The sequence below is a fragment of the Helianthus annuus genome, chromosome 10 (genome assembly GCF_002127325.2).
Source record: "Helianthus annuus cultivar XRQ/B chromosome 10, HanXRQr2.0-SUNRISE, whole genome shotgun sequence".
Taxonomy (NCBI): domain Eukaryota; kingdom Viridiplantae; phylum Streptophyta; class Magnoliopsida; order Asterales; family Asteraceae; genus Helianthus; species Helianthus annuus.
The window spans coordinates 180,929,660-180,955,875 of NC_035442.2; the positions used below are offsets into that span (position 1 = coordinate 180,929,660).

The window sequence follows — 26,216 nt, forward strand, 5'->3', positions numbered from 1 at the left end:
GTGGTAGAGTGACCACTATTATTTATGCCTCCGCAATCAGAATGTGCCTTTAGATCCATAGATGATCCGCAACATATAATAAACCACAATGAATTGTGCATTTCAAGTATTTTGGGACCCATCTAAGGGCCTGCTAGTGTGTCTCTGAAGGATAGTGAAAACTTATTCATAGCAAAGCAGACATGTGGTCTCGTAATGCTAAGTATTGCAAGGATCCCATTAGTTTCAATCGGGTGTCAGATCAACACTTAGAAACTCATCCATGAAAGTGAGAGCAACTGAAGATTTTAACGATATAACTACCTTCCTTGCCCTATCCACATGGAAAAGAGTCAATATATCTTGGCTATGACTGCCGCAACCCCAACCCCTACCCCGAGAGCGGGCGCCACGAGAAACGCAGAGCTGGTGGTATCAGTGTTTATTAATTTGGCAATGGAATTAAAACATCAGGATCGTAGTTAGGAAATAAATTTCAGAGTTCAAAACATCAAACTTTTATAATAAATAAATGGGATAAAACCCATGTTCCATTGATAATACATTTATAGGGATAAACCCTAATTATTTAAAACAAAATCTTCTTTTATTTAGGTGACTTTTATAGCCACTTATTTAAGCTTTCAGTGCTCCATGGCTGGCTTCTATTAGCTTCACATTAAGTTACCTGAAACGCGTATTAAAAAGATTTTATCAGCAAGAAATACTGGCGAGTGCATCTCAGTTTAATCAAAACAAGTTTTTATAACTTTACAGTATTGAGAGCGATTACAATGTTTATATATACCAATATACTCATTCAGTATTTGTCATGTTGGCAGTTCCATGACTGTGGTCATGTTACTCATTGGCTAACTCATTGTCCAATAGTAACGGATTACTAGGAGTGTATACAAAACCCCACATACCATCAGCAATTGTAAAATACATAGACTCAATCACTGTAAGTATAACTGAAAACATTTGAGGTTTTGTAAAACAGTTTGGTAGAAAAAGAGAATGACTCACATTGTAGACTTAGGTAATACTATAGCTTCCTGTTGGTGTTCCTGATTATTATCTATTAAAAATAAACAATGCACACGTGTTAGTAAGATAACCCAAATCACATTAGCCTTACAACACGAGATAAAACTCCAACGAACTGAGTCAGGCAGAGCCTTGACATGCGCTACGGAGCCCTAGATCAATCGGGTAGGGTAACGAATTAGCGAGCGGGGGTTAAAATACTTACAACGAGGCAGAGCTTCGTGTTTTACGGGTATAATACCCGATAATTTTCGCCTACTAGAAATTGTGAGAGAAAGATTTGATGAACGATTTGAGAATGAGGCCAACGGCCTCTATTTATAGGCTGATTTTAGGATGGCTCGCGCCCTGCGACCCACTGGGGTCGGCCCTTCGTGGCCCGCGAGAGACTAGACTAGGGCTTAAGTCAGGTTAGTCACTTGTATAGGTTCAACACATAACTGGACATGTGGCAGCCTGAGGTTTCGCCAGGCAGCAGATCCTCGCACCCCGCGAGACATCTGGTGGGCTTGGTCGCGGCCCGCGAGCGGCCTATATTATTTGTTTTATTTGATTTTTGTTAAAATTAAGGATATTCGAGTTCGTTTATGTATATACGGGGTATAATTAGAGCGTTTAGGGGTGTTTTTGAGGGTTGTTATAATGACCATGTTGAGAAAGGATAAGACCATTGGAGGTGGGTATAACCTCAATGCCAAGAAAGTGATGGAGAGAGCCCAATTCTTTAATGGAGAACCGATTGGCCAAAGTGAGGACAAATTGATTAGTAAACGTGATATGATTTTATGTGAGAACGATATCATGTACATAGACCATAGGATAGACGAGAAATCCATTTTGGTTGTAGATGAAAAGGGATGGACCGACTTTAGATTTTCGGAAACCATAAAAGATGAGAAAATTTGTGATCCGTTACCAAGCTCGCGATGCTTTTTAATTAATTAAGAAAGCTAGTAGACTAATGAATTAATTTAAGTAAGCAGGCTAGTAGTTGAACTACTTATTATTTCCTTTTTTCCAACAAATCGTAACTTTTTTTGTGTTTTTGTTTCTTTCATGATTATAGGCTAATTTTCCATAGCCACTTAGCTTTATATGACTATTGAACAATGATTTGACTTGCTTATTTGACTTTTTGACCAAATTAATTATGATTGATTCAAAATAACAATGATTTGTTGTTGATTATGATTATGCGTACTGGTCTTGGTTGTGATTATTGGTTTGTTTGATGATTTTGTTGGTCTTGGCATGTAGAGATACGCCCTTAAATCTTTTAAATCACTAGTAAGTCATTAATCAACAGGTTTTCGGTCTAGAGCTTGTGATTAGAGATAATGCAAGCTAACTAAACTGTTAAAATCAACTAGGTTAAGTATGTATCTAACGTGCATGCGGGTGGATATATTTTTTAGTTATTTTAGCTCTTTTTACTCGCCGATTTCAAATTTTAAATTTATAAAACACGGTATTTCACTATCACTCTACACACACGCATAGGGCAAGTATACCCCTCGCGGACGTAGTATAGTGATAGCAAGATACCGAGGTCGTCCAAGGACATAAGAGCTCTTAGTACCGGTTTATCTTCAACGTCTAATCGAACCAACTTTTGAGAAAAGATTTTCAAGCTAATAAAAAGATAAAAATAGAAAATAAAAATAAAATAAAAATGATAGACAAGAACGAATCACTTGGATCCAACTTATCTTTCATGTACCCCTTTGATGATTTCCGCACTTTGGGCATTTTAAGAGATTATTTTAGTTATAGTAGTAGGCCCCTCTTCCAAGGGGACGTTACCCTCAACCTTGTGGTTTGAGTCAACAAGGATACAATCCCAAGAGGTTGGATTATTGAAAGATAATTAAGTAAGTTATTAATGCAAAATGTGGTGGACCCCCCTTTTGAGGCGACGATCACCCTCAACCCGTTGGTCTGAGTCAACAGGGATACAGTTCTCTCGGGGTTGGTTTAATGTTTTAATAAAAGTTTAAGAATAAGGGATTCAAGCTTTTTGCACCTCTCCCGTGTTGGGTGATGCCCGCTCCAACTCGTGAGGTGTTACTGGGCTTGAACTAGGTTCTCGCAGGATCTATACACTGAACGAGACATAGAATTACCCAAACCACCCTTCTAGCCCCCTTCCAGGCAATTAACATGCTTTATATAGACCGTAAAGACATGAATATGTTGAATCAACGAACATATGAAGAATGATTGAGTAAATTCGCCTTCAATAAAAAAACTATTTATTAACGTCATTAATACATACCCAGTTAAAAAGGAGCCAAAGATTGGAAATCATAAAAGAAATACATAAAAGAAAAGTCTTCACCAAGTGATGTAAGAATTTAGCCAAGCATGGCCTTTATTTGACAAAGATTCTTCCGATCAATCTTGGATCCCGAGACTACACACACACTCTAAAGATGGAAATGGATGATGGTGTTGTAGTGGTGGTGGAGTGGTGGCAAGTGAGAGAGAAGTGGTTTGCCAAGGGATGAGTTGAAGTGGAACCAAGCACTCCTATTTATAGCTATAAACAGAAGCTTCAGCACGGCCCATGCCCGCCTGGCACGACCCCGTGCCCATCTCTCCCTCTCATCCTTATTAATTGCTTGTCAGATATTGTACTAACACGACCCGTGACCAAAGTACTTGTTGTACTATCGCAGATTCTGCAAATCTTTGAGTTGACCACACCTCGTGTTAGCTTAGCACGACCTCGTGTTGGTTGCCATTTTTGTCTATTGCAGTTGTCTTTTTCTTCTCCCTAGTATCCACCCTTGGACACGACCCGGGTCAGGTGGACACGGCCCTGTGTTGGCCTTCTGTTCTTGTTATTTTGAGGTTTGGATGTGAGTTGGGGCCTGACGATCTGCGACAATTCCTTCTTTTTTGCATTTATGTTGGATTTTGCTATCTTTTTGCTCCTTTTGCAAATTTAAGCTCTTTTACCCCTGAAAATATAAAAGGAACGAAAACACGAGCTTTTTCCAACATTAGTACTAAAAGAGGGTTGCTTTTACGCCGTATTTGACATAATTCATATGTTGTATTTTGATCACATCAGTATCCAATCCTGACGAAGCGATTGGTGAGTTGGATTGCTAGGTTATTTTATAGTCATTGTGTGATACTTTGGATACTTGTTAACACGGGATTCATCTGGTTATTCCTAGGTAATCGACTTATCATCTTAGGGTTAGCTTCACAATTAAAGGATTATTGACAATATTTGTGTCACATATTTGACAGTTGTAGAATTCCATATCTCTAGCAAGAATTGAGTTTAACTTAGCACTTCATCATGTTGTTCTAATTGCACATCATATAGTGGTAATGGAGGTTGTTGCACGGAGGGGCGTACATCACCATGATTGCCCACCACCTAGGCCTCCACCCGGACCGGGACCCCCATTTGTCTCGCCCAATCAAGCGGTCGAGGTTAGATCGATGCTCAGTGTTGGGCATGCATGACGTGAAAGTTCACTGGGGTGGCCTTTAATTTCGCACGAGGGACCACTAGATTTTTATCCCCAATCCATTGCCAGAGGTGATATCGATTTATTATGAGGTGATCGAGGGCAAGGATGAGTCAGCCGTTCCGGTTAATCATGATATCGCACCAGCGGTAGAGCAGCCGCTGCCACTGCAACCGCCCTAGTACCCTCAACACGTTTACCGAGATACGACCCCGAGTATGGTGACCACATTTCATAGGCTTGAGTGCTGGATAGACTGGCTTGAGGACTTGTTGATACAGTTATTGAGGGTGATATGGATAGGGTACGCGTTGCTGGTGGCAAGCCGTGACCGAGACCACCGCCACGACAGTATACGGAGCATGATCCAGTACGTCAAGATTCTCCAGAGGCTGGCTAGGATCCGCAGGTTTAGGCTAGTTCCTTGTCTTTTTTCTACTTCACATTTAGTTGTATTTTGATTTTCTTATGTCTGTACAAACTTATTATGTATATATTTGAAGTTTCAGTTGGTTATATTTGTAATGTTTATTTATAGTTTTTAGAATGGTTGGTTGGTTACATGTAATGTAGTACGATTCTTTAGTTTCGTTTCGTTATAAATATTTGTGTTATTTAATAAAAAAGTTATATAAATGTTTAAACAAAAAAGTCAACATTTAATAGAATATGATACAACACGATATGATATTATATGACACGACACAATATGATACTATACATGATGCATAAAATGTTTATTTTTTACATAAATTTTTTAAATAATTTCTGTAATATATATAAAAAGTATTGTACAAAATATCATAATTTTTAATAAATATTCACCCTTTTTAAAATAAATATCGAAAAAAATCTTAAACATCTATACACATCGTAAAGGATACCAATTTGCCAAGTTTTAGTGGAAAAACTTTAATGTGCCTCGTATAGGGTACGTATAGCTCTATACAAGGCGTATATGACCAGTCGCTAGACAAGAATTAACGCTATCAATTCTGGTGTTTAAGGTTACTCGTATAGGGCTATACAAACCTTATACGAGAGTACGAGACAGCAGGTGTTGAACTAGAATGTGGAGATGTACTCCAAATAGAAGAGCCCTTTTCAATACCTAAACCTAAGGTTGGAGAACTCGCTAGTCGGCCGGTGAAGTGGGGACTAGCGACTACTCAGGATTACTCGAGATTAATCGGGATTAATCGGATCGGGTTTTCCATATGTAATTTTCAGTTTATGTATACATATACACATTTTTATAGGCATATATTTTAAGTAGCTAGGTTTTAACTCTTACTCAACTCATTTTTTTTTAAGTATACAAGATTAATTGTTGGAATTCACATGGTTTGGTTGGAAATTGGTCGGAATTTAGAGGTTTTGGCTGGAATATACAGGTTTTTTTTTCAGAATCTGGTGGAATGGCCGATTTTTTGCTGGCCGACTAGGTCCGAATGGCCGATTTTTTGCTGGCCGACTAGGTCCGACTAGGCCCGATTAGGCCTGACTAGGTCCGACTAGCGATTAATGGACTGATTAACGAAAAATTACTCAGTCACTGGCTGACTTGCGATTAATTGCCGCCTAGTCGCGATTTTTACAACACCGCCTAAACCTAACCGGAAGTGGTATTGAAAAACCTGATTTGTGTGGGCTCCAAGTCTACATGTCATTTAAAGCCCAAATATGACATCTCGAATAGGCCATATATAATACTTCATGTTATGGGGCCGTTAAAGTGATATCATGGTTCCGGCTGGCGATGGTAGGTTCACTGTTCACTGTTCAGTCGTCTTCTTCAACCAAGAGCGATAAGTGTTTCTCTTTGGGCTTGGCCTTGGGGTACGTATCGTTTCGTATTTTAATTTACTGGTTATGCAGATACTGTTAAACCTTCGAGTCCTTGTTTTTTCATTTGTTGCATTCTAACCTACCTAGAGAAGTTAGATTAATTTGGGTTTATTTCAGGTGATGCTTGAAACTGATTTATCTGATTATTGGGTTCAGAAGATACATCATCAGTTTCTGAAAGTATATATACACCTAAACTGATTATGATACACACACAAATAAGCAGTTTTAAAATTAAATAAATACCAAACACCCACTGAGGGCAATGTGACTTGAACATCTCACTAGGTTCTCATATTAACTAAAACATATATAAGTGAATGTGCTTTTGTAATTATATTAGATTTCAATTCAAAATTTAGTTAACTGTATATTCTGAGTTATTATAATTTGCAATTTTACATGTTTTTCCATCTATTAGTTTGGGACGTTAGGTTTGTAATTTTGCATGATTCACTTCTCTGGATGATTTTTTTAGGGTTGATAGATATGATGCATTAGTTGACCCCTCTTTCTATATATCTTCTAATAAGAAGACATTTCAAAAATGATGTCATGACATCATGTCCTGTCCTGTTGTTTGCTTTATACATCAGAATCTTGCCAACCACAGTATCAAATAGGAATCTTAATGTTGTAATAATAGACAATTTATTTAAATTACAAAACAAAAACATAGCTGTGAGTGAGTGTAAAGAGAACTAGTCAAAAAACATAACTGCTGCTTATTTTCTCATAAACAGAATAGCAAATAAACTTGTGGTTATGTCATTGGGTTATTGTTTAAGACACAGGTTGTTTATGTAGTAGTAAAACCTGAAAGGGGTTTATTCCTGGAGGGTTTGGCTATAGTAGCACTTAGACCTGAAGGGGGTTGGGGGTATCACGACTCACGACAAGAACAAACTTTCTGGTTGTTTGAGAAACACAACAATGACCACAGGAGGTGACCGCTGCTGGACAACAGAAACAGCAGCCGCAAGTCACTGTTGAGGCACAAAACACACACAGATTGTACAAAAGGCACACACTTAAAATTGAAATTAATACGACACAAGAATTTAGGTGGTTCAGTCTTAATGGTCGCACTAGACGAGGCTATTTTGTTTGTTTGGCGGTGATAATTACAGATTACATATGTCTTTATAATACTATGCTAAGCTAGATTAGGGCCGGTTTCCCTAACCTACTTAAACAAGGTCGGCTGCTCCTAACCAGCCTCCACACTTAACATGTTATCTCTCACTTGAAGGCTCATCACATTAACTGCGCTCATCCTCTGTGTAAACCCCCTCAAACTAGTGTGACACCTTCTCTTTGATTACTTGTGAAGGCCTTCAACTCATCCAATGTCACGACCTTTGTAAACATATCCGCTGCCAGGGATTTTATCTAGTTTCAAAGTAGCATCATTAATCAGCCAGCCCTCTAATGAAATGATAAAATGATATCTTAATTGGATGTGCCATGAAATATTGATTCTTCACAATATGAATGGCACTCTGTTTGCCACAGGATATAGGATAGTCCTCTTGTTTCTTCAAGAAAGTTCTTTAACAAGAGCTCTTTACTTACTGACATGTAATCTGCTTCGGTGGTTGAAAGAGCCACACTTTAATGAAGTCTAGAGTCTAGACATTTAATTAATTGTTGTTCCTCCCAGTGTAAATATGTAACCAATTGTGCTTTAACTTTTCTATGAATCTCCGCAGCCACCTGAATCAGCATCTGTGTACCCTCATAGGACGGCCGACAGCCTCTATTTTTTTTAAACACAGAGCTACCTTTATGCAATAAGTTGAAGGTGACATCTCTACTTCTGATTTCCTTTATGTTATGAAATCCTCCAGTTTATAAACAATGTATACTGATTATTTTCTGAAGGATAGCCATTGAATGTGCAATTCTTTGACTTCAGAGCTAGCTTGTCCCTGTCAACATATTGAACGCGAACATATTACATCTGAAAACTTTCAAGTCTTGCCATTCTTCCTTTGGAACTTTGAAACCTAACGGAAACGAGTAGAATATTCTTAGAAGTCCTGTCTGAAGTCTCATACTCCTAGCTCTTTCATTTGAGCGCCTTCAGCTACATGAGGTGTCTTTGCAACATCTTATTCCATGTTCGAGATAGTAGTCTACAAAATTTGGTGCTTCTATACTCGCCTCCTTTAAGCATTTGACCCTCAAGTTAGTTTCATTTTCAACAACAGTGTTCCATCTCTTAACATAGTAAAAACCTCAGATTTATTTTTAAGAAAGTAAACTCATACCTTTCAAGTCGAATTGTCTATGAATTTGAAATAATACTGGTGTTGGTCTGTAGGCCTTCGCATGAAAACGCCCTAACTTTTTGGCTTTAGGTATCTTGCCTGACTTTGTGAAAGTAACCTTTTTTCTGCTTTTCGAACACACGAGGTTAACAAAACCCAACCTAATTTATCGTTAGGGATACTAATTCAGATACGATTTAATTAAAACAATTGATATGAGTAGCAACGGACACACCTTTCATTCTAGTATTTACTAATTGTTGAATTCGAAATGCAGACGACTTTCCGTACATGTTTGATAAGGCCTTCAGTAATCCAAAACGTAATTTTTTCGTGTTGATCCAACAAATCCCAGTCCGCATCAAGCATATCTTTTGGTTTTTCCAGACAACGGCTTTTTCTGATACAGATAGTCCTCTGGCATATCCATCAAACTTGTTGATCTTCCCTTCTTCTGTCATGATCTCTGATTAAACTGAGCCTGAAGCTCTGGTACCATTTCTTTGGGGTGTCACGGCTGACCTGAACGAACTTTCTGGTTGCTTGAGAAACACAACAGTGACCACAGGTGGTGGCAATGGTCGGATAACAGAAACAGAAACAGCAGCCGCAAGTTGCTGCTGATGATCGGTTGTGGCACCAAACAGGACAAAACTAAACACACACAGATTGCACAAGACGCACACATTCAAAACTGAAGTAAACACGACGAGAAATTATGTGGTTCGGTTTATCCAACCTATCTCCATAGGCACGCTAGAATAGTCTTATTTATGTACTTATTTGGAGGTGATAAAAAAATTACATAAGAGATGTATTCATAATAATATGCTTAGCTAGATTGACTTAAACATGCCAGCTGACCACTTAACAAAGGGCTCCACCATTGAGATTATCAAGTTAATCTTAAATTATGTATTAGGGCATCTCCACTAAGCTTTTGCCCTAAAATAGGGTAAAAAAGAAAATCTTTTAGGGATATGCTTACCAATAAAAAAGTTAGTACTAGATCATTACCATATATTTCTTCAATTAGTTTAAAACTTGTAATTTTATCAAATGTTTAACTGTTTAATTTACATTTACGGTTATATCAGTTTGTTATAACTTTACGTTCTACCTGTTTAAACAAATGCCTTTGATGGTGTTAATGAGAAAGTTGTTAACCTTATTTTATATAACAAGATTAGGTGAAAAGTTATATGAATTCATAAAAACATGATTAGGATAAAATAAAAAGAGTTAAATGCCATTTTAGCCTCTGTGGTTTGGGTCATTTTGCCAGTTTAGTCCAAAGGTTTCATTTTTAACCTGTGGGTCCAAAAAGGTTTCACAGTTGCCATTTTAGTCCACTTGGTTAACTTCATCCATTTTTTCTGTTAACGAGAATGTCAATTCGGTCATTTTGTATGTAATTCTGTTAACTAAAAGGGCAATTCAGCCATATAAAACGACCGAATTGGCCTTCTCGTTAACAGAAAAAATGGATGAAGTTAACCCAGTGGACTAAAATGGCAACTCTGAAACCTTTTTGGACCCACAGGTTAAAAATAAAACCTTTGGACTAAACTGGCAAAATGGCCCAAACCACAGGGACTAAAATGGCATTTAACTCAAATAAAAATATAGGGTTAAAAATGAGTTTTAGTGCAAGCTGCCTGTTGTTACTTTTCTTCACACAAATAGTATTAGAGATAAGATTGGGGTGTTATATTTTGACAACATTGTACTATTTCAGTCTGAGAAAGTAGAATTATTGGAGATGCTCATAGCCACGTGGATAAAGATGAGAAGCTTATAAATCTACACCTAGGTTTAAAGGAGTTATTGCTAATGATGATGTGGTACATTAACATTCCTATCTTTATTAACAAATAACCATTTAGTGGACCTGATTCATAAGATAAGATGAAGAATGTGAAACAACCAAATAACATGCTTTCATTTGGTTAGTGGAGTGGAGTCACCCTGTTTGTTTTGAGACGAATTGATCTTGTTTTGAGTACTGAATTGTAATTTCACACATGCAAGAAAGCAAATTATTATTAAATTGAAATGGTGGATGTACAATTATTATAATGTAAAAGTGGGAGTGGCCTCATGCTTTGATCATTTCAGTAAAGTAAACCCTACTTCCTCTTTCCAACTTTATCTTCTTGTTGGTTTGGTCGGTCCTACATGCATGGCATGCTCTCTCCCTCCTCCTTTATTAATTAATTTGTTAATTAATGTATGTACGTAGAGGGTAAACCGTTCTTATGATGTTATGTTGCCACACATTTAATTAAGATATTTGCTCTCAGGTAATAGTGAATAATGCATTAGAAGAAGGGATTTGTTTAAGAAATTATATCTACAGGCAGGCAGGCAGGTGGTAGCTATAGATGGTGCTTGTAGTGGTGGTTTTTAGTGCTCCATTGGGAGGGACTTCCTTTTGTTAATGGGCAGAGAGAGCTAGCTGTACAACACTTGCTATCAAATCATACCATACCTTACCATACCTACCACCTTCACTAGTTTATAGTATTTTATTGGTTCAGCTTATTACTCCCCCAACACTATGATATGATGATATGTTGATTTTAGGTAAGAAATTGAAAAGTGTTGATTAGGATTGGAGTGTAGTGCCCATGGCTTTATAGCCTAGTGGCATCTTGGTGGTGGGATAAGGCTTTGGGACCAATAGGTCCTGGGTTCGATTCCTACAAGGGGGGTTTTCCCATGTTTATTGGGTTTCCTCCTGAATTGGTGTGGCATTATGCCTAGTGGAGATGGATATGATCGGGTGGTTCCTCTGGTGGCATGATGATACTCCAGTGGTCCGTCAGTGATCCAAATTTGCCGTTCAAAAAAAAAAAAAAAAAAAAAAAAAAAAAAAAAAAAAAAAAAAAAAAAAAAAAAAAAGGATTGGAGTGTAGTAGTATTAATTAAGTTTGATTGCATGATTAGCTGAAAGCAATTGGAAGGAAAAGAGAGACAGGATTGACCAGTAAGCACTAACAAATCCAATGATTCAAAGCGTGTAAAGTAAAATGATTATGGATCTTCAAACACTTGGTTAGGTTACGACAAAAATATTTGTCACTAGAGAAAATATCAAGGTGCTGGGCTTCTTTCTTTTACATTGTGTTTCGGGGCAGTAATCACGGGGCATTTAATTATTTTAATATACTTTGTTAATTTGTAATTTTGTAGCAAGTAGCAACTGCTGCCACAATTTGCGGGGTGGGCCTGCCTAACACGTCATCCTCACTATGCACTTTGTGGGGTTGGTTCCGGTACAAACCGTATTTATCCTACAAACCGTAAGAACATATCCTAGCACTTAAAAAAAGTTAAATTAGCACATACCAAAACAATACATACATAAAAGTAGCACTTTTGAATTATATTAGCACACGAAAATTAGTCAAGATAATTGATTTTAACACATATTTGAATGATATCAGCACTTTTCTTAATTAGCACATTGAAAACAAAATAAATATCCAAATAAAGATTAATTGCTTGTTAACATATTTATAGGGAATTCAATATAATTGATATTATTTAGGATATTATTTTATCATTTCTCTATAATTGTTTGGATGTCACGTGACACTTTTTAAATGGTTTTTACAGTTTGTATGCAAAATGTGGTTTGTATTTGATCCTACTCCTGCAGTTTGTTTCATCTAGACATGGCGGATTAATTATTTTAACTTTGGTTTTTTTTCTTGTGATTTGGTCACTTTAACCGTTTTGCTTCAATCATTTAAAAATGGTCATTTTTCTCCTTAATGTTTTGATCTTGTCACCAGTTTGCTCCCCGGCTCTAACTCCATCCATATTGTATGTTAATTGAAAGGGTATTTTTGTAATTCAAGTACCATTATGTTATACTTGAAATTAGCAAAATACCCTTCCATTTAACATACAATATGGATGGAGTTAGAGCCGGGGAGCAAACTGGCGACAAGATCGAAACATCAAGGAGGAAAATGGTCGTTTTTAAATGATTGGTGCAAAACTGTTAAAGTGACCAAATCATAGGGAGGAAAACGGAAGTTAACTCTTTATATATTATTGTATCATTTTTGATGATTAGATTGAAATAAATGAAAAATATAAGCTAAAAATTACGATAAATGTTGAGAACACTTGAGTAAACTTTTTACGGATTATATTAAAGTCGCTTATATGTTAATACAAGGGGTATTGAATAACAAAACATGTGAATGCAACATGAAATCTTATACAGTAAATTGAGAAAAAATAGGTATAAGAAGAATAGCCATTTGAAAAAGGGTTTAACAAGGATATTTTAAATAAATAATAGAAGAATGGATGGGGTGGTGGTCTATTAGACCAAGCGGTATGGGGGCAGGCTTAGGTCCAGCGAGGCCCGGCGCCGGTCCCTCACACCGCCCCTCTCGCCCCGTCCCGTCGAAACCGGTTGCCACCCGACGTTTTTCACGGGCCTCCCTTCTCCGCCCTTCTCTCACATATACCTATACATACATACATACATATATCTATACATAAAGGGGTTCATCCTCCACCCCCCTAGGTCCATCCCCTCCAAGCCACTCCTACGTGGCGCCGACGTGACGGCCCATCCTCTTGGGGACGAAGCTCTCTATACCCACTAGTCTTAGCAAAGGGAATGCCTTTAAACACTTTGAGGGAGAGATCTTAGGGTGTGCGGAGTGGGACGCGGCAAACCAACCTTTTTGCCGATCGGCAAACACTGCCGCCGAGGTTTTGCCGTTGCCGAACAACTCAAGAATCGGGGATGCCTTGCCGATGCGGGGAAAGTGATTGAGAAAGAGATAGGGTATTGTGGGTGGGGTCCATTCCTATCTCAACCAATCACAACTTTTTCTTTTTTTTAAAAAAAATAGTTTACCACTTCACCAAGTGTCTAAACCATTGCCAACACTTTTCACAAAAGTTTAAACACTTTTGACTGATTGACATGACGCGCTCTGATTGGTCGGTTTTTTGGTTTGCCACTCCAAAGTGTTTAACCACTCCTTACACCCTTAGCTTCAGATTTCGTAGACAACAACAGGAGTAAAGAAATTTGATGTTAAAAAAATAATAAAAAGAATGATTTACAACGGGCAGAAGACATTTTTTGAGGCTACCTAGAACTGATAAAAGAGCCGTTACACTATCCATACCGTCAGCATCGGTGCGCTGGCGCTCCCTTTTTCATACTTTTTGAACTTCTTTTTCCATTATAATAATAATATAATATAATAATAAAAATTCTTTTGAAACAGAAAAAAGTAGATTTTTTTTAACAGGAAAATTCTTTTGAAAGAGAAAAACAAGTAGAAATAAGATGGGCTAAATCATTCATTCATAAATTTTTGATGATAAAAGTAAACGTGATTTTACATCAACTTTCCTACAATTAGCATAAATATATAACTTTTAATACATAAAAAGTATAGAAATTCTCACCTAGAAGCAGACAATTCATGGAAATGTGTGAAGCTTTTTTTTTTTTTCTTCAAAATGCCGTCATTTTTGATGCATGAAGCCAACAACATTGTTAACTCATTATTTGATATCTAGAAATATTATCATGCATGTTCAATAAATACGATATTATTGCAACACATGGTTAGGATATAGGGTGTGAAAGAGGGTAGTCCTCAAAGGATATTTTGTTATGTAGGTGTACACGTAAACGTAAGTGGGTGCAAGGACGGGCCTAAAGGGGATAGACTTAGGGTGTGGAGGATGTGCCTAAATATATATATGTATATATATGTGTGTGTGTATGTATGTATATGTGTGTGTATAAAGAAGAAGAGAGAGAGAGAGAGAGAGAATGAGGCCCGGCGAGAACATCTTTGGGAGGACGCCAACGACGGGGACGGACCTAGAGGGCGGTGCGTTGGTGCGTCGCCGGCCCTAGGCCATTTCCCACACCGAGTAGCCTTACAAATATCTCAATTTATACAGGAATGCAAATACATGTGAATGCAAATGGAAACAAAGAAAAAAGAAATGTTTGTGTATTGTTTTTTAAGAAGCAAACAAATATCTTGTGACTTCCTTCAACTTCTTCCTTCATTCCTTTAACTTGTTCTTTAATATCATATAATAATATAATAATAATAATAAAAACATGAGAAATACTTAAAAATAACACATATAGCGGCTATAAAACACAAGGGTAGGCGTTTAGGAAAATGAGACAAGGAAAAAGGGTATATTTTATTACAGAAAAGGAAAAATAAAATGCAGTTAAGTGTAATGTAATGAGAATTTAAGTAATAAAATCCCCCCAACAACACTCGCTTGCTTATAAAGACGACACCAGTCTCCCTTGATCCGATCTATTCTATTCCATTCCATTCCATGGCCTCTCTTCTCTGGTTCTGGTTATGCTTATGCTTCTTGCTAGACCCGTCAACCGCCGATGATAAGCGAACCTACATCGTCCAAATGAATCACCATCTAAAGCCCACATCTTATCTCACACATCACGACTGGTACGCTGACAGCCTCCAGTCTCTTGCATCTACCACCACCCCTGATGCAATCCTCTATTCCTACACAACCGCCTACCACGGTTTCTCCGCTTCCTTAGATCTGGAACAGGTTGAGGCCCTCCGACAATCCGATTCCGTACTCGGAGTCTACGAGGACACCCTCTACCAACTCCACACCACTCGCACCCCTGAGTTCTTAGGGATTCAAGACGAATTGGGATTGTGGACAGGCCAACAACTCAATGCGCCCGCCCATGATGTCATCATCGGCGTTCTTGACACAGGAGTGTGGCCCGAGTCCAGAAGTTTTGACGATGCCGGGATGCCCGCCGTTCCTAGTCGGTGGCGCGGTCAGTGTGAAGAAGGAGAAGATTTTAAGCCAACCGTGTGCAATAAAAAACTGATAGGAGCCCGGAAGTTTTCTAAAGGCTTTAGGTTGGCAGCGGGGGTTATTTCCAAAGAGAAGGATTCGCCTCGTGACCAAGACGGTCACGGGACGCACACGTCAACAACCGCAGCGGGATCCCAAGTGGCCAACGCCAGTCTCTTTGGCTTTGCTAGTGGCACTGCCCGTGGAATGGCCGTGCACGCGCGGGTTGCCACGTACAAAGTTTGTTGGAAAACTGGGTGTTTTGGATCCGATATCCTAGCGGGTATGGATCGTGCAATTTCTGATGGCGTAGATGTGTTGTCTATGTCTTTGGGTGGAGGTTCTGCGCCTTACTATCGCGATACGATTGCCATAGGGGCCTTTAAAGCCATGGAGATGGGTGTGTTCGTATCCTGTTCTGCCGGAAACAGTGGCCCTGCCAAGACTTCACTGGCCAACGTGGCTCCATGGATAATGACGGTCGGGGCGGGGACTCTAGACCGTGATTTCCCGGCCTATGCAATTTTAGGAAACGGTAAACGGGCAACCGGGGTGTCTCTGTATAGTGGGAAAGGCATGGGTGATAAACCGGTGGAATTGGTTTACTTTACTGGTAATTCAAGTAATTTATGCTTATCCGGTTCCCTCCAACCGGAGGCTGTACGTGGTAAAGTGGTGTTTTGTGACAGGGGTGTGAATCCGCGTGTTGAGAAGGGTCAGGTGGTGAAAGAAGCCGGAGGGATCGGGATGATACTGGGGAACACCGCTGAGAGTGGAGAGGAGTTGGTGGCAGACAGCCATTTGCTGCCCGCAGTGGCGGTTGGGAGGAAGACTGGGGATGAGATCAGGGAGTACTTGAAAACAGAGGCCAATCCCATGGCACTGCTTAGGTTTGGAGGGACTGTTTTGGGAGTTAAACCGTCCCCCGTGGTGGCAGCATTTAGTTCCAGAGGTCCTAACATGGTCACACCGCAGATACTCAAGCCGGACGTGATCGGTCCAGGAGTCAACATCCTGGCTGGGTGGTCAGAAGGGATAGGACCCACCGGCTTAGAGACCGATACACGGAAAACTCAGTTCAACATTATGTCAGGTAATTATTTTTTAATTAGTGACAAATGGTCATAAAATTTGATGCCAGGGATTAAATAATGCATTCTTAAGATCTTAGTGCATGTGTGAAGATGCCTCCATTAGTTAGTGTGTACTGCTGCCAGATAATATAGTCTATTTATAATTAAAAAATTAAACTTGATTGAATTAATTTACTAAGTATGAGTGATTAAACTGGCCAGGTACATCCATGTCCTGCCCTCATATCAGTGGGTTAGCAGCCCTGCTGAAAGCAGCACATCCAGGATGGAGCCCCAGCGCCATCAAGTCTGCTCTCATGACAACCGCCTACACGCTTGACAACACCAGATCACCCCTACGTGATGCAGCCGGTGGACAACCTTCCACCCCGTGGGCTCATGGAGCAGGTCATGTTGATCCACACAAGGCCATCTCTCCTGGCCTTGTCTATGATATCTCAACAGAAGAGTACATTGCATTCGTTTGCTCTTTAGGGTACGACATCAAGCAAGTACAGGCTGTGGTCAACCGCCCCAACATGACCGCTTGTACCAAAAGACTAGGGGACCCAGGCCGATTGAACTACCCCTCGTTCTCGGTCCTTTTTGGGAAGTCGCGAGTGGTGAGATACACCCGTCAGCTAACCAACGTGGGAGCTGCTGGGTCGGTTTATAATGTGGAAGCAGAGGCGCCACAAGGAGTTGAAGTTAGGGTCAAACCAAAACAACTTGTTTTCAAGAATGTGGGAGATAGGATGAGGTACACGGTTACGTTCGTCTCCCAACGCCAACAACGAGGTGGAAGTGGGGATGCATTTGGGTCTATAACTTGGAAGAATGCGGAGAATCAAGTTAGGAGCCCGGTTGCTTTTGGGTGGGAACGATTTGCTTAGTTTGATTTATTATAATTTTGACTTGCACATAGAAACCACAATGGGCTCTGTTTCTAGTGCTTAATTAATTAATGTAATAGTAATACACGCAAAGCAAGCAGCAGGTGTTGTTTATCATTATCTAAATGTATGCAATTAAGAGAAAGGAAGTTTGCATTATTATTATTATGTATGCTTATTTATTTCATAGGTACATTAGCAGCAGCAGAAGAAGCTGCGGCTGCTGCATTGACAAGAAGAAGAAGAAGAAGAAGAATAACAGCAGTAGTTTTCTAGGGTACAGCTGAAACATTTTGGGAGTTTAGGACATGAGCACTTAGTTGGCCAACATGAGCAGGAGCATGAGCATGAGGGGCGGCATTTGGTGGTGGTGGTTGGCCAACAACAACATTTGCACCGGGGAATTCTGCAGCAACTAGAAGTACAGTTAGGGCAACATGAGCATGGTTTTAAACACGCAGGCCAGCTTGGAGTTGGGCAAGTGCACTTTGGCATTGACCATGAACAACAACAGTCACAGTCGCAGCAGCAGCAGCAGCGGGGTAAGGAGCAGCAACAGTGTGGCATTTCAAGAGAACAACAGTTGCGGGGTAAAGAGCAGTAGCAGCAACAGCGAAGACATGACAAGTCGAAGCACGAATATCCACTGCAATAAACAAATAACTAATAAAAAATCCATCCATAATAGCTGCTTAGAGAAAGCATAAGAATGAGAAACGTAGGGATACCATAAAAGCCACTTCCAGAAACCAGTACAAGATTTGCCAGTTTTGCTGCACCTAAATTAAAAACAAATTAAGAGAGATAGATGGTTTGGTTTAACTAAGGGAGGGGAGGGGTCATACGTACACAGTGATCAATGGTTCTGGGGTTGTGACAACATAATCCGCAACCCTGTATGTATATCATCAAACAGTAGTCAGTCTTGGTTGGATAGTGAGTGAAACTAGGACAAAACTAACTTACTCTTTGATGCAAGAAGAAGCCGGCTGTAACTTTTCAATAGACTTCAACTCTTCCTGCAGTCAGTCACTCCAACACTCATTTTCAGATAATAACATGTGTTTAAAATATACATAAAAACTCTGCTTACAAATAATATATAGATGTTATTAGAGCATTCACATCCAATCCATCAAATTATACATACATTCCATTAAAAAACAACTCCTATATCAATATATTTCCACTAAAAACAAATACTTTTTCTCTCTCCTTTCAATTAAATAATATTATCATTACATTTTTCTCTCACTTCCATTCACAACTACTTTCAAAATATATTAAAAAATTATAACGGGTGAACAGTGTCCTCCCAAATATACAGATGAACAGTAACATTTTCTCTCTCCTCTACTAACAACCATTTTTTATACCCTTTATAATATAAAAACCCCTTCTCACATAATTTGATGGTTAGGATATGAATGCTCTTAGGAACTATACCAAAAACAAGGTATGTATTATATAATAAACTTTGTTAAATACATAGTTTAATTCTAGCACCAAGCAACCAGCGAAGAAGAGGCGGCTATAAATGAGTGTTAAGTGATAACAATAACTCAATAAGCAATAAGTCCGCAGTTTAGTGCTTAATTGACAATAAATCCCAAAATTAGGCTTTTTTTTTTTTTTTTTTTTTTAACTTTTATGGTCCCTGCGGATGCTAAAGCAAAGTGATTTTTGCCCGGTGCGCTCAATGTTAAAGTGAAGAAATCCCAAAATTAGTAGTAGCACATTTCAATTTTTTCCAAATAAGGAAAAAAGAAGCAGTTGTAATGTGGAGGAGAGAGAAGAAAGGGATGAAGAAGCATTTCAGTAAACCAATGACAGAAATAATAATAATAATAATAAATAATAAAAGAGAACATTGTAATTGCCAAAACAAGTAACAGAGAGAGGAATGGAAAGGAAAGGAAAGGAAGGTGATGCATGCAGGCAGGCAGCAATGGAAGAAAGTAGCTAGATAGATGATACCTTAAGGAAACCGATTTCTCTTTCCAACATGACAACCTTTGCCAACTCTCTCCGTTTGCCGTATAACTCTGGCGGCGACTTAGGTCTGGGAAGCATCGCCATAGAGAGCGAGCGAGGGTATGTGAATCTGGATGGTGAGGTGAGAGAGGATAGTAAGTAGGTATAGATCAGGAAATGGAAATTGAAGAAATTGAAATTATTACTGTGGTGGTGACAGAGTGGGGATAACTGCTGCTGCTGCAGCCTGCAGAGGCTACTAGTACACTCACTCACTCACAATAATGTCTCTCTCCCTCCCTCCCTCCTCATTCAATATTTACTATTTTTGAATATTAATAACTAACTAATTACTTCTTCTAACCCAACTTAACCAGCCTGCAATGCAATGGAAGACGTAGATCCACTGCCACTCCACACGTGACTGCCTGCCTGCCTGCCTTCTACAACTGCTACTGTTGAATTTTAATTTAAAAGAAAACATAGCTGTAGCAAAGAATGTGTGGAATGAAATCATACAATTACTAGGTGAGTGATTATCAAATGAGTTCATTCAAATGAAAAAGAAAAAACGATTAGGCTGCTCGGGGCGTCTTCGGGGAGTTCAAGCGGGGAACGCTTTTGTCGATCGGGGTGGCACCGCCAACCTTGCGGGAGCCCAAATCGGTGAGGGTATTGGGCGTTCAGTCACCGAACAAGAGAGAGAGAGATGGTGGGCCCCATGGCTGTAACAACCAATCAACTTTTTGTTTTTTTTTTTTTAATAAAAAAACAACTCCCCTAAGAGGGGTGCACCCCGTACGTTTTTGGACAAGAGGGGAGTTATAGAGGGGAAATGACATGGCAACGTATGATTGGGTTAAAAAAAAATTTCACTCACCTAATTAGGGGTGCACCCCCTTCACCCTTAGAAACTGTCAATTGTCACATGTGATGATGGCAGTCCTTTTTTTTTCTTTTCCTTTTTACCTCCCTTCCCTTGTCCTATCAACTTCTTTTTTTCTTCACTCCACCCACGTTTCATTTCATTATTAATTCAAAATAATAACTACTGGAATATGGGCTTGAGCTGCCTTAGGGTATGTTAAAAATATACGTTCATATATTATGGGCTTCTACTCTTGCACAAATTCACAAACAGTACCAAAATAATCGATCGAGGCTAAACAAAAATCAACATTAAGGTTTTGTATTTTCCAAAAGTCGAATTTTAAGGTCTGGTTTTGATTTTGTATAAAAAGATGAACCCATCCAATAACCGAAAACTTATTTTATTTTACAATTTCGTAACTGAATTTGTGGATTTTAATTTTTCAGTTGCTTGTAAAGTAATTTTTAAAAGTAAAAAATGGTGTAACCCTAAAAGGTTAGTATCAAACGTCTAATCAATCGGTGGGAAACCGGTTTCCCACCAGCTTTGGTATCCCTTTTTGATATACAGAGGCTTAGGATTTCAAACTGGAAAAATCTAACGGATAATAATCGGTAGAACTAAGATACAAATTACACCATTCGTCTACTCGAAAAACTATTCTAAACAGAAAACTGGGATACATAATTCACCACCCACTTTTCTATCTATACTCCAAAAAACACCTTCCTACATAGGTAAGGTAAGGAATAACGATGGAAATAAAGATTCTCAAAAAGAAAAAAAAACTTTATTAATTTCTGATAAAAATATTATTCAGAGTTCACGCTATACATAAAGAAAAATAGAAACAACTGACTTCCATTATAATACCTTATACATATAATTTTTATATTTTTCCTAAAAATTTGATACTCTACCACCCCTAATTATATAGATAATTTTTATATTTTTCCTAAAAATTTGATAGTTTAGGGTGTAGGGAGTGGTTAAACACTTTGAGTGGCAAACTAAAAAATCAACCAATGAGAGTGTGCCATGTCAAAGTGGTAAACTATGCTCAAAATGTTAGCAATGGTTTAGACACTTGGTGAAGTGGTAAACTATTTTTTTTTTTAAAAAAAGGAAAAAAGTGTGATTGGTTGAGATTGGATTGGACCCCACCCCACAATACCCTCTCTCTCACATCCCTCCCTCTTCCCGAATCGGCATCCACTCACTGATTTTACCCCCCTTTTCGGCAAATGGTGTTCGGCAAACAAGTTGGCATTGGTTTGCCAATCGGTAAAGTGGGTTTACCACTTTCCACACCGTACACCCTTACCACCCCTAATACTTGTTCAAACTTTTAGTAACTTTTTTTTTAAACCACAACTGAACTATCAAAATTTAAAACCATGGTTGTAAAAATCCCGACCAGATGCCTGCCGATTAATCCCCGATTAGTCGGCGATTAATCAAATTAATCCCGATTAATCACTAGTCCCCACCCCGCTGCCCGACTAGCTGTAGGAATCCGTTCGTGTAAAATAAATAAAATTATTTATTAACTTGAAATACAAGAACAATAACAGAATTACAACTAAAAAGTAAATACAATTACAACTGAAAAAGGGAAAAACAAAGACAGAAAACTCGAACAGACGAAACTGTTCTTGGCTGAGGATCGTGTTAGACACGGGTCCCTTAAAACAAATTTCGTGTCTCCCAGGAGAACACGTTTGTTTCCAGGATACAACAGCCTCAAGCAGTTGCACTGCCGGTCTTGACTCCAACCCGAACGAGTACCTTGCGCCTTGAGAGAAGATTATGAAATCTGTAGAGAGAAGATTGTATGAAGCTTGTAATTTTTCGGTGTCATGAATCTGCCATAGGAACCTCCTATTTATACTGCAGGTCTTGAAGAAACTGAAAAACGAATTAAATGGGTGAATTAAACTGCATTAAACGTCTTTAATGCACTTTAATTCGTCATTTAATTCTTAGTCAAACGCATTAACTTCGTCAGTTTCAAATGCTGAATGTAACTGCACTAGCATTAACTGCAGCAGCAAGCTTCCGCGCGCGCGCGCGCAAGACACACTTCCGCGCACGCAGGTCTGCAACCTCACGCGCGGTGCGTCCACTTGCCTCACTGCCATGCGCGCGTGCGCCATACTCACTCAGGTCCATGCGCGCATGCGCGCGCGCAAGACACACTGGTGCGCGCGCAGGTTTGCACCCGCATGCGCGGTGCGTCCACTTGACTCAAGTCCATGCGCGCGTGCGCCACGTCACCTGTGAGCCTATACGAGCGCGCCACACAGTCGCGCCGTATTGGCTCACTCTGGTGCGCCGCGCACGACACAGCAGGACCCACGCACCATGCGTGCAACCGCGCGCCTCCGTGCCATGTGTACTCGCGCGCGCATGCGCTTGACTGCCCACGTCATGCCCCACATCACCTACCACTTGGTCCTTGCAACCCCTGTGCTCCACCACACGCGCGCGGTCAAAAATACAAAGGCGGCTCTCGGCGATGCGAGCGTGCGAAGTGCAAAGTGCAAAGTGCGCCATCAAAGCGCCTCCTCGCCCACGCCACGCGCGCGCGAGCGAGCGAGCGTGTGCGAGTGCGAGTTAGGGTGCTCCGCACCCTTCGCGAGGACGCTAGTGTGTGCTTCCATGAAACAATAAGGATGGAGAGATCCTACTTAAATACCCCTTTAAGTTCCATCTCTCATCCTATGTGGGACAAGGTGCCACTTTCCCACTTATTTCAGCATTCAAGTTTCAAACACCAAACTTTGAGCATCGATATCTCATTCATCTTAGCTCCGTTTTGGACGTGGTTTAGTTCGTTGCGAAGCCCTTCTAACGTAGAACACAAACCCACAAATAAATATATAAAACCCGCTCATTTTATTATATTTATTTTTAGTCCAAAATTAGGAAAAAATCATTTTCCTAACAAAATTTCCAACAATCCCCCACATGAATAGAAATCGATCTATCAAGTTTCAACGATACACGTTCAACAGTTGAGCATTGCAAGATAGGTAGGTGTAACCTTTGAACCTCCTTTTGTGAAGCATACTTAGCCTCCTAGGGTCTTGTAGACGCGGTGTCCTTGAACAATCCCCCATTTATGTAGGCGACAATATACATTCACACAATACTCTCCCTAGTCGAGTCAAGACCTCATGGTTGTGTCCGTTTATGGTCATGGAACACGTTCTTGGTTCTGCGAGAGCTCTAGGATTTGCGCCTCCCCACAAATCCATTCGAAGCGACTCCACTTCTCTCTAACATAGGTGATTCCTCTGAATCATTAAAAGCATCATGGTTAATTTGGATTTCCTAAAAATCCTTAACCTCAACATGCTTAACTTTTCCTTCATGTCACTGATTGGAATGGACTAGGAAGTATACAAACTCCCTTTATTGATTTTTGGGGCACCCCCCACAGTGACTCCCTTTGGGTTTATGATTAAGTTTGCCTATTGAACCTAGATCTTGGGATCTCCAGTCAACTAGGTTAGGTTTCCCTCATATTCCTTTCATCTATGGGCTTTAGTCCCATTCCTCTTGACAACCTATACACCTTATCTGTGCTTAAGCCTTTTGTTAACGGGTCCGCAATGTTCTCATTTGACCTCACATAGTCAACTGAGATAACACCCGTTGAGATAAGTTGTCGTACCGTGTTGTGTCTACGTCGAATGTGCCTTGATCTGCCATTGTACATCATGCTTTGTGCTCTAGCAAGAGCAGACTGATTGTCACAATGTATGCAGATCGCCGTCAACGGCTTTGGCCATCTTGGAATATCTTCCACAAATTGACGTAGCCACTCCGCCTCTTCCCCGCTTTTATCTAAAGCGACGAATTCAGATTCCATCGTAGATCTAGCTATAACCGTTTGCTTGGAAGACTTCCAAGCTATAGCTGCGCCAGCAAGTGTAAACACATATCCACTTGTCGATCTATGATCTTTTATATCCGATATCCAGTTCGCGTCAGTGTATCCTTCGATCACTGCTGGATCACGGGTATAATGCAATCCATAGTCTCTCGTGTATCTTATGTATCTGAGCACCCTCGTGATAGCTTTCCAATGATCCTCGCTCGGATTACTGGTGTATCTACTTAGCCTGCTCACAGCATACGCTAAGTCGGATCTAGTACATGTCATTAGATACATTAGACTACCAATGATCCTTGAGTACTCTAACTGAGAAACACTCTCGCCTCTATTCTTCCTTAGGTGTTGGGTATTATCAATTGGAGATCGAGCTACACTCGTATCATCCGAATTGAATTTCCCAAGGATCTTGTCCACGTAGTGAGATTGACTCAACACAAGACCATTTTGGGTTCTAGTGATTTTAACTCCAAGAATCACATCCGCGAGACCCATGTCTTTCATGTCAAACCTCGCTTTCAACATGTCTTTCGTTGAGTTGATCATCTTATCAGCACTCCCAATGATAAGCATATCATCTACATAAAGACATAAAATCACATAACCTCTTGGTGTGTCTTTAAAATAAACACACTTGTCGCACTCATTTATTTTGAAACCATTGTCAATCATGACATGATCAAACTTTTGGTGCCATTGTTTTGGAGCTTGCTTCAAGCCATACAAAGACTTGACCAATTTACATACTTTACCCTTGTTTCCAGGGGCGGAAAAACCCTCAGGTTGTTCCATGTAAATTTCTTCTTCTAAATCGCCATTTAGAAATGCGGTCTTTACATCCATTTGGTGAACTTCCAAATTTCTTAGAGCCGCAATTGCAAGAACCAATCGTATAGAGGTTATTCGCGTCACAGGCGAGTACGTATCAAAGTAGTCTAGACCCTCCTTTTGTCTAAATCCTTTGATTACTAACCTTGCCTTGTATTTATCAATACTTCCGTCAGCTTTCATCTTCCTTTTGAATATCCAACGATATCCAAGTGGTTTACAACCAGGTGGAAGATCTACTAACTCCCAAGTATGATTTTGCAATATAGAATCAATTTCATTCTTAATTGCTTCTTGCCATTGAGGTCCTTCTGCGGAGGTAACCGCCTCGCGGTAGGTATTGGGCTCACCCTCAACCATGTAGCTCATGAAGTCAGGACCAAAAGATTTTTCAACCCTTTGTCGTTTACTTCGTCTAAGCTCACCCTCCTCGACCTCAGGTCGTTCATGTGTTTCATCTATCCTAGTAGATGAACTTGATCCTACTTTGTCACAGCCCCCCGATCCCTAGTTCCCGAGAACGGGCGGCGGTGAGCCAGTTTTGGTGGTATCACGCTTATTTATCCAATTTGGCAGCGGAAATTTTCATCAGGACCGTAGTTAGGAAATATTTAATTAGAGTAAACCACCTTCGTTTAATAATATTAAACATATGGGTAAAACCCAAGTTTTCAATACACACGTTTCATAGGAATAAATCCTATTTATTTATTAAAAACATCTCTTTTATTCTTAGGTAACTTTATTGCCACTTTTCCAAGCCTTCAGTGCTGTCCAGCTGGCTTCTATTTGGCTTTCACATATTGTTACCTGAAACGCGTTTTAAAAACATTTTGTCAGTGGGAAATACTGGTGAGTGAATCCCAGTTTAATGAAGTTTAAATAAAATCATTTTCACAGTATACAGTTTTGAGGGCGCATCCGCAATTACATTTGTTTACAGGTAATACCAATTAACATCCATGGTACTGTCATCTGACTTATGGTCATGTTACTCCTCTCCCCAGATGGTAACAAATTTTGTATACAAAACCCCAAATATACCATCATAATTGTACCCTTACAAATACTCAATAACTGTCTTTCACATGAAGAAATATTTAAGGTTTTGTAAAAACAGGTAACAAAAAGATTTACAAAAAGTGGATCAACTCACATTGCTGTTTTAGGTTATCCT

General features: G+C 39.6%; 2 protein-coding genes and 2 long non-coding RNA genes across 5 annotated transcripts; 2 read left to right on the forward strand and 2 right to left on the reverse strand.

Moving 5' to 3' along the window:
- The first annotated feature begins 6,234 nt into the window (after window positions 1–6,234).
- Window positions 6,235–10,784, forward strand: LOC110887000. Its single transcript, XR_002563100.2, has 2 exons — window positions 6,235–6,356; window positions 10,377–10,784. It is a non-coding gene; the product is annotated as an uncharacterized LOC110887000 (long non-coding RNA).
- On the reverse strand, window positions 8,544–9,407 carry LOC110887001. Its single transcript, XR_004870114.1, has 2 exons — window positions 8,874–9,407; window positions 8,544–8,763 (listed from the first exon to the last, which is right to left on the reverse strand). It is a non-coding gene; the product is annotated as an uncharacterized LOC110887001 (long non-coding RNA).
- A 4,045-nt stretch (window positions 10,785–14,829) lies between the features above and the next one.
- LOC110887002 (subtilisin-like protease SBT1.8) lies at window positions 14,830–17,630 on the forward strand. Its single transcript, XM_022134897.2, has 2 exons — window positions 14,830–16,592; window positions 16,795–17,630. The coding sequence occupies exons 1-2, from the start codon at window positions 14,996–14,998 to the stop codon at window positions 17,463–17,465; spliced, it is 2,268 nt and encodes a 755-aa protein (XP_021990589.1). The 5' UTR covers window positions 14,830–14,995; the 3' UTR covers window positions 17,466–17,630.
- Window positions 17,601–19,693, reverse strand: LOC110887003 (guanine nucleotide-binding protein subunit gamma 3). 2 transcript variants are annotated; one of them, XM_022134898.2, is made up of 5 exons: window positions 19,443–19,693; window positions 18,432–18,484; window positions 18,315–18,359; window positions 18,194–18,244; window positions 17,601–18,111 (listed from the first exon to the last, which is right to left on the reverse strand). In XM_022134898.2, the coding sequence occupies exons 1-5, from the start codon at window positions 19,542–19,544 to the stop codon at window positions 17,661–17,663; spliced, it is 702 nt and encodes a 233-aa protein (XP_021990590.1). In that variant the 5' UTR covers window positions 19,545–19,693; the 3' UTR covers window positions 17,601–17,660. The 2 variants fall into 2 exon arrangements, with proteins under 2 accessions (XP_021990590.1, XP_021990591.1); XM_022134899.2 differs by having other exon boundaries at window positions 18,194–18,238; window positions 19,443–19,689.
- Between the last annotated feature and the right edge of the window lie 6,523 nt (window positions 19,694–26,216).

Bases quoted from the DNA above. Each gene is read 5' to 3' on its own strand.
- LOC110887003 (XM_022134898.2), bottom strand. From the start codon at position 19,544: ATGGCGATGCTTCCCAGACCTAAGTCGCCGCCAGAGTTATACGGCAAA. The intron at 18,485-19,442 runs GTATCATCTATC...GACTGACTGCAG, and splicing joins GAGAAATCGGTTTCCTTAAG to GAAGAGTTGAAGTCTATTGA. The intron at 18,112-18,193 runs GTATCCCTACGT...TGTTTATTGCAG, and splicing joins TTCTGGAAGTGGCTTTTATG to TGGATATTCGTGCTTCGACT.
- LOC110887002 (XM_022134897.2), top strand. From the start codon at position 14,996: ATGGCCTCTCTTCTCTGGTTCTGGTTATGCTTATGCTTCTTGCTAGAC. The intron at 16,593-16,794 runs GTAATTATTTTT...TAAACTGGCCAG, and splicing joins TCAGTTCAACATTATGTCAG to GTACATCCATGTCCTGCCCT.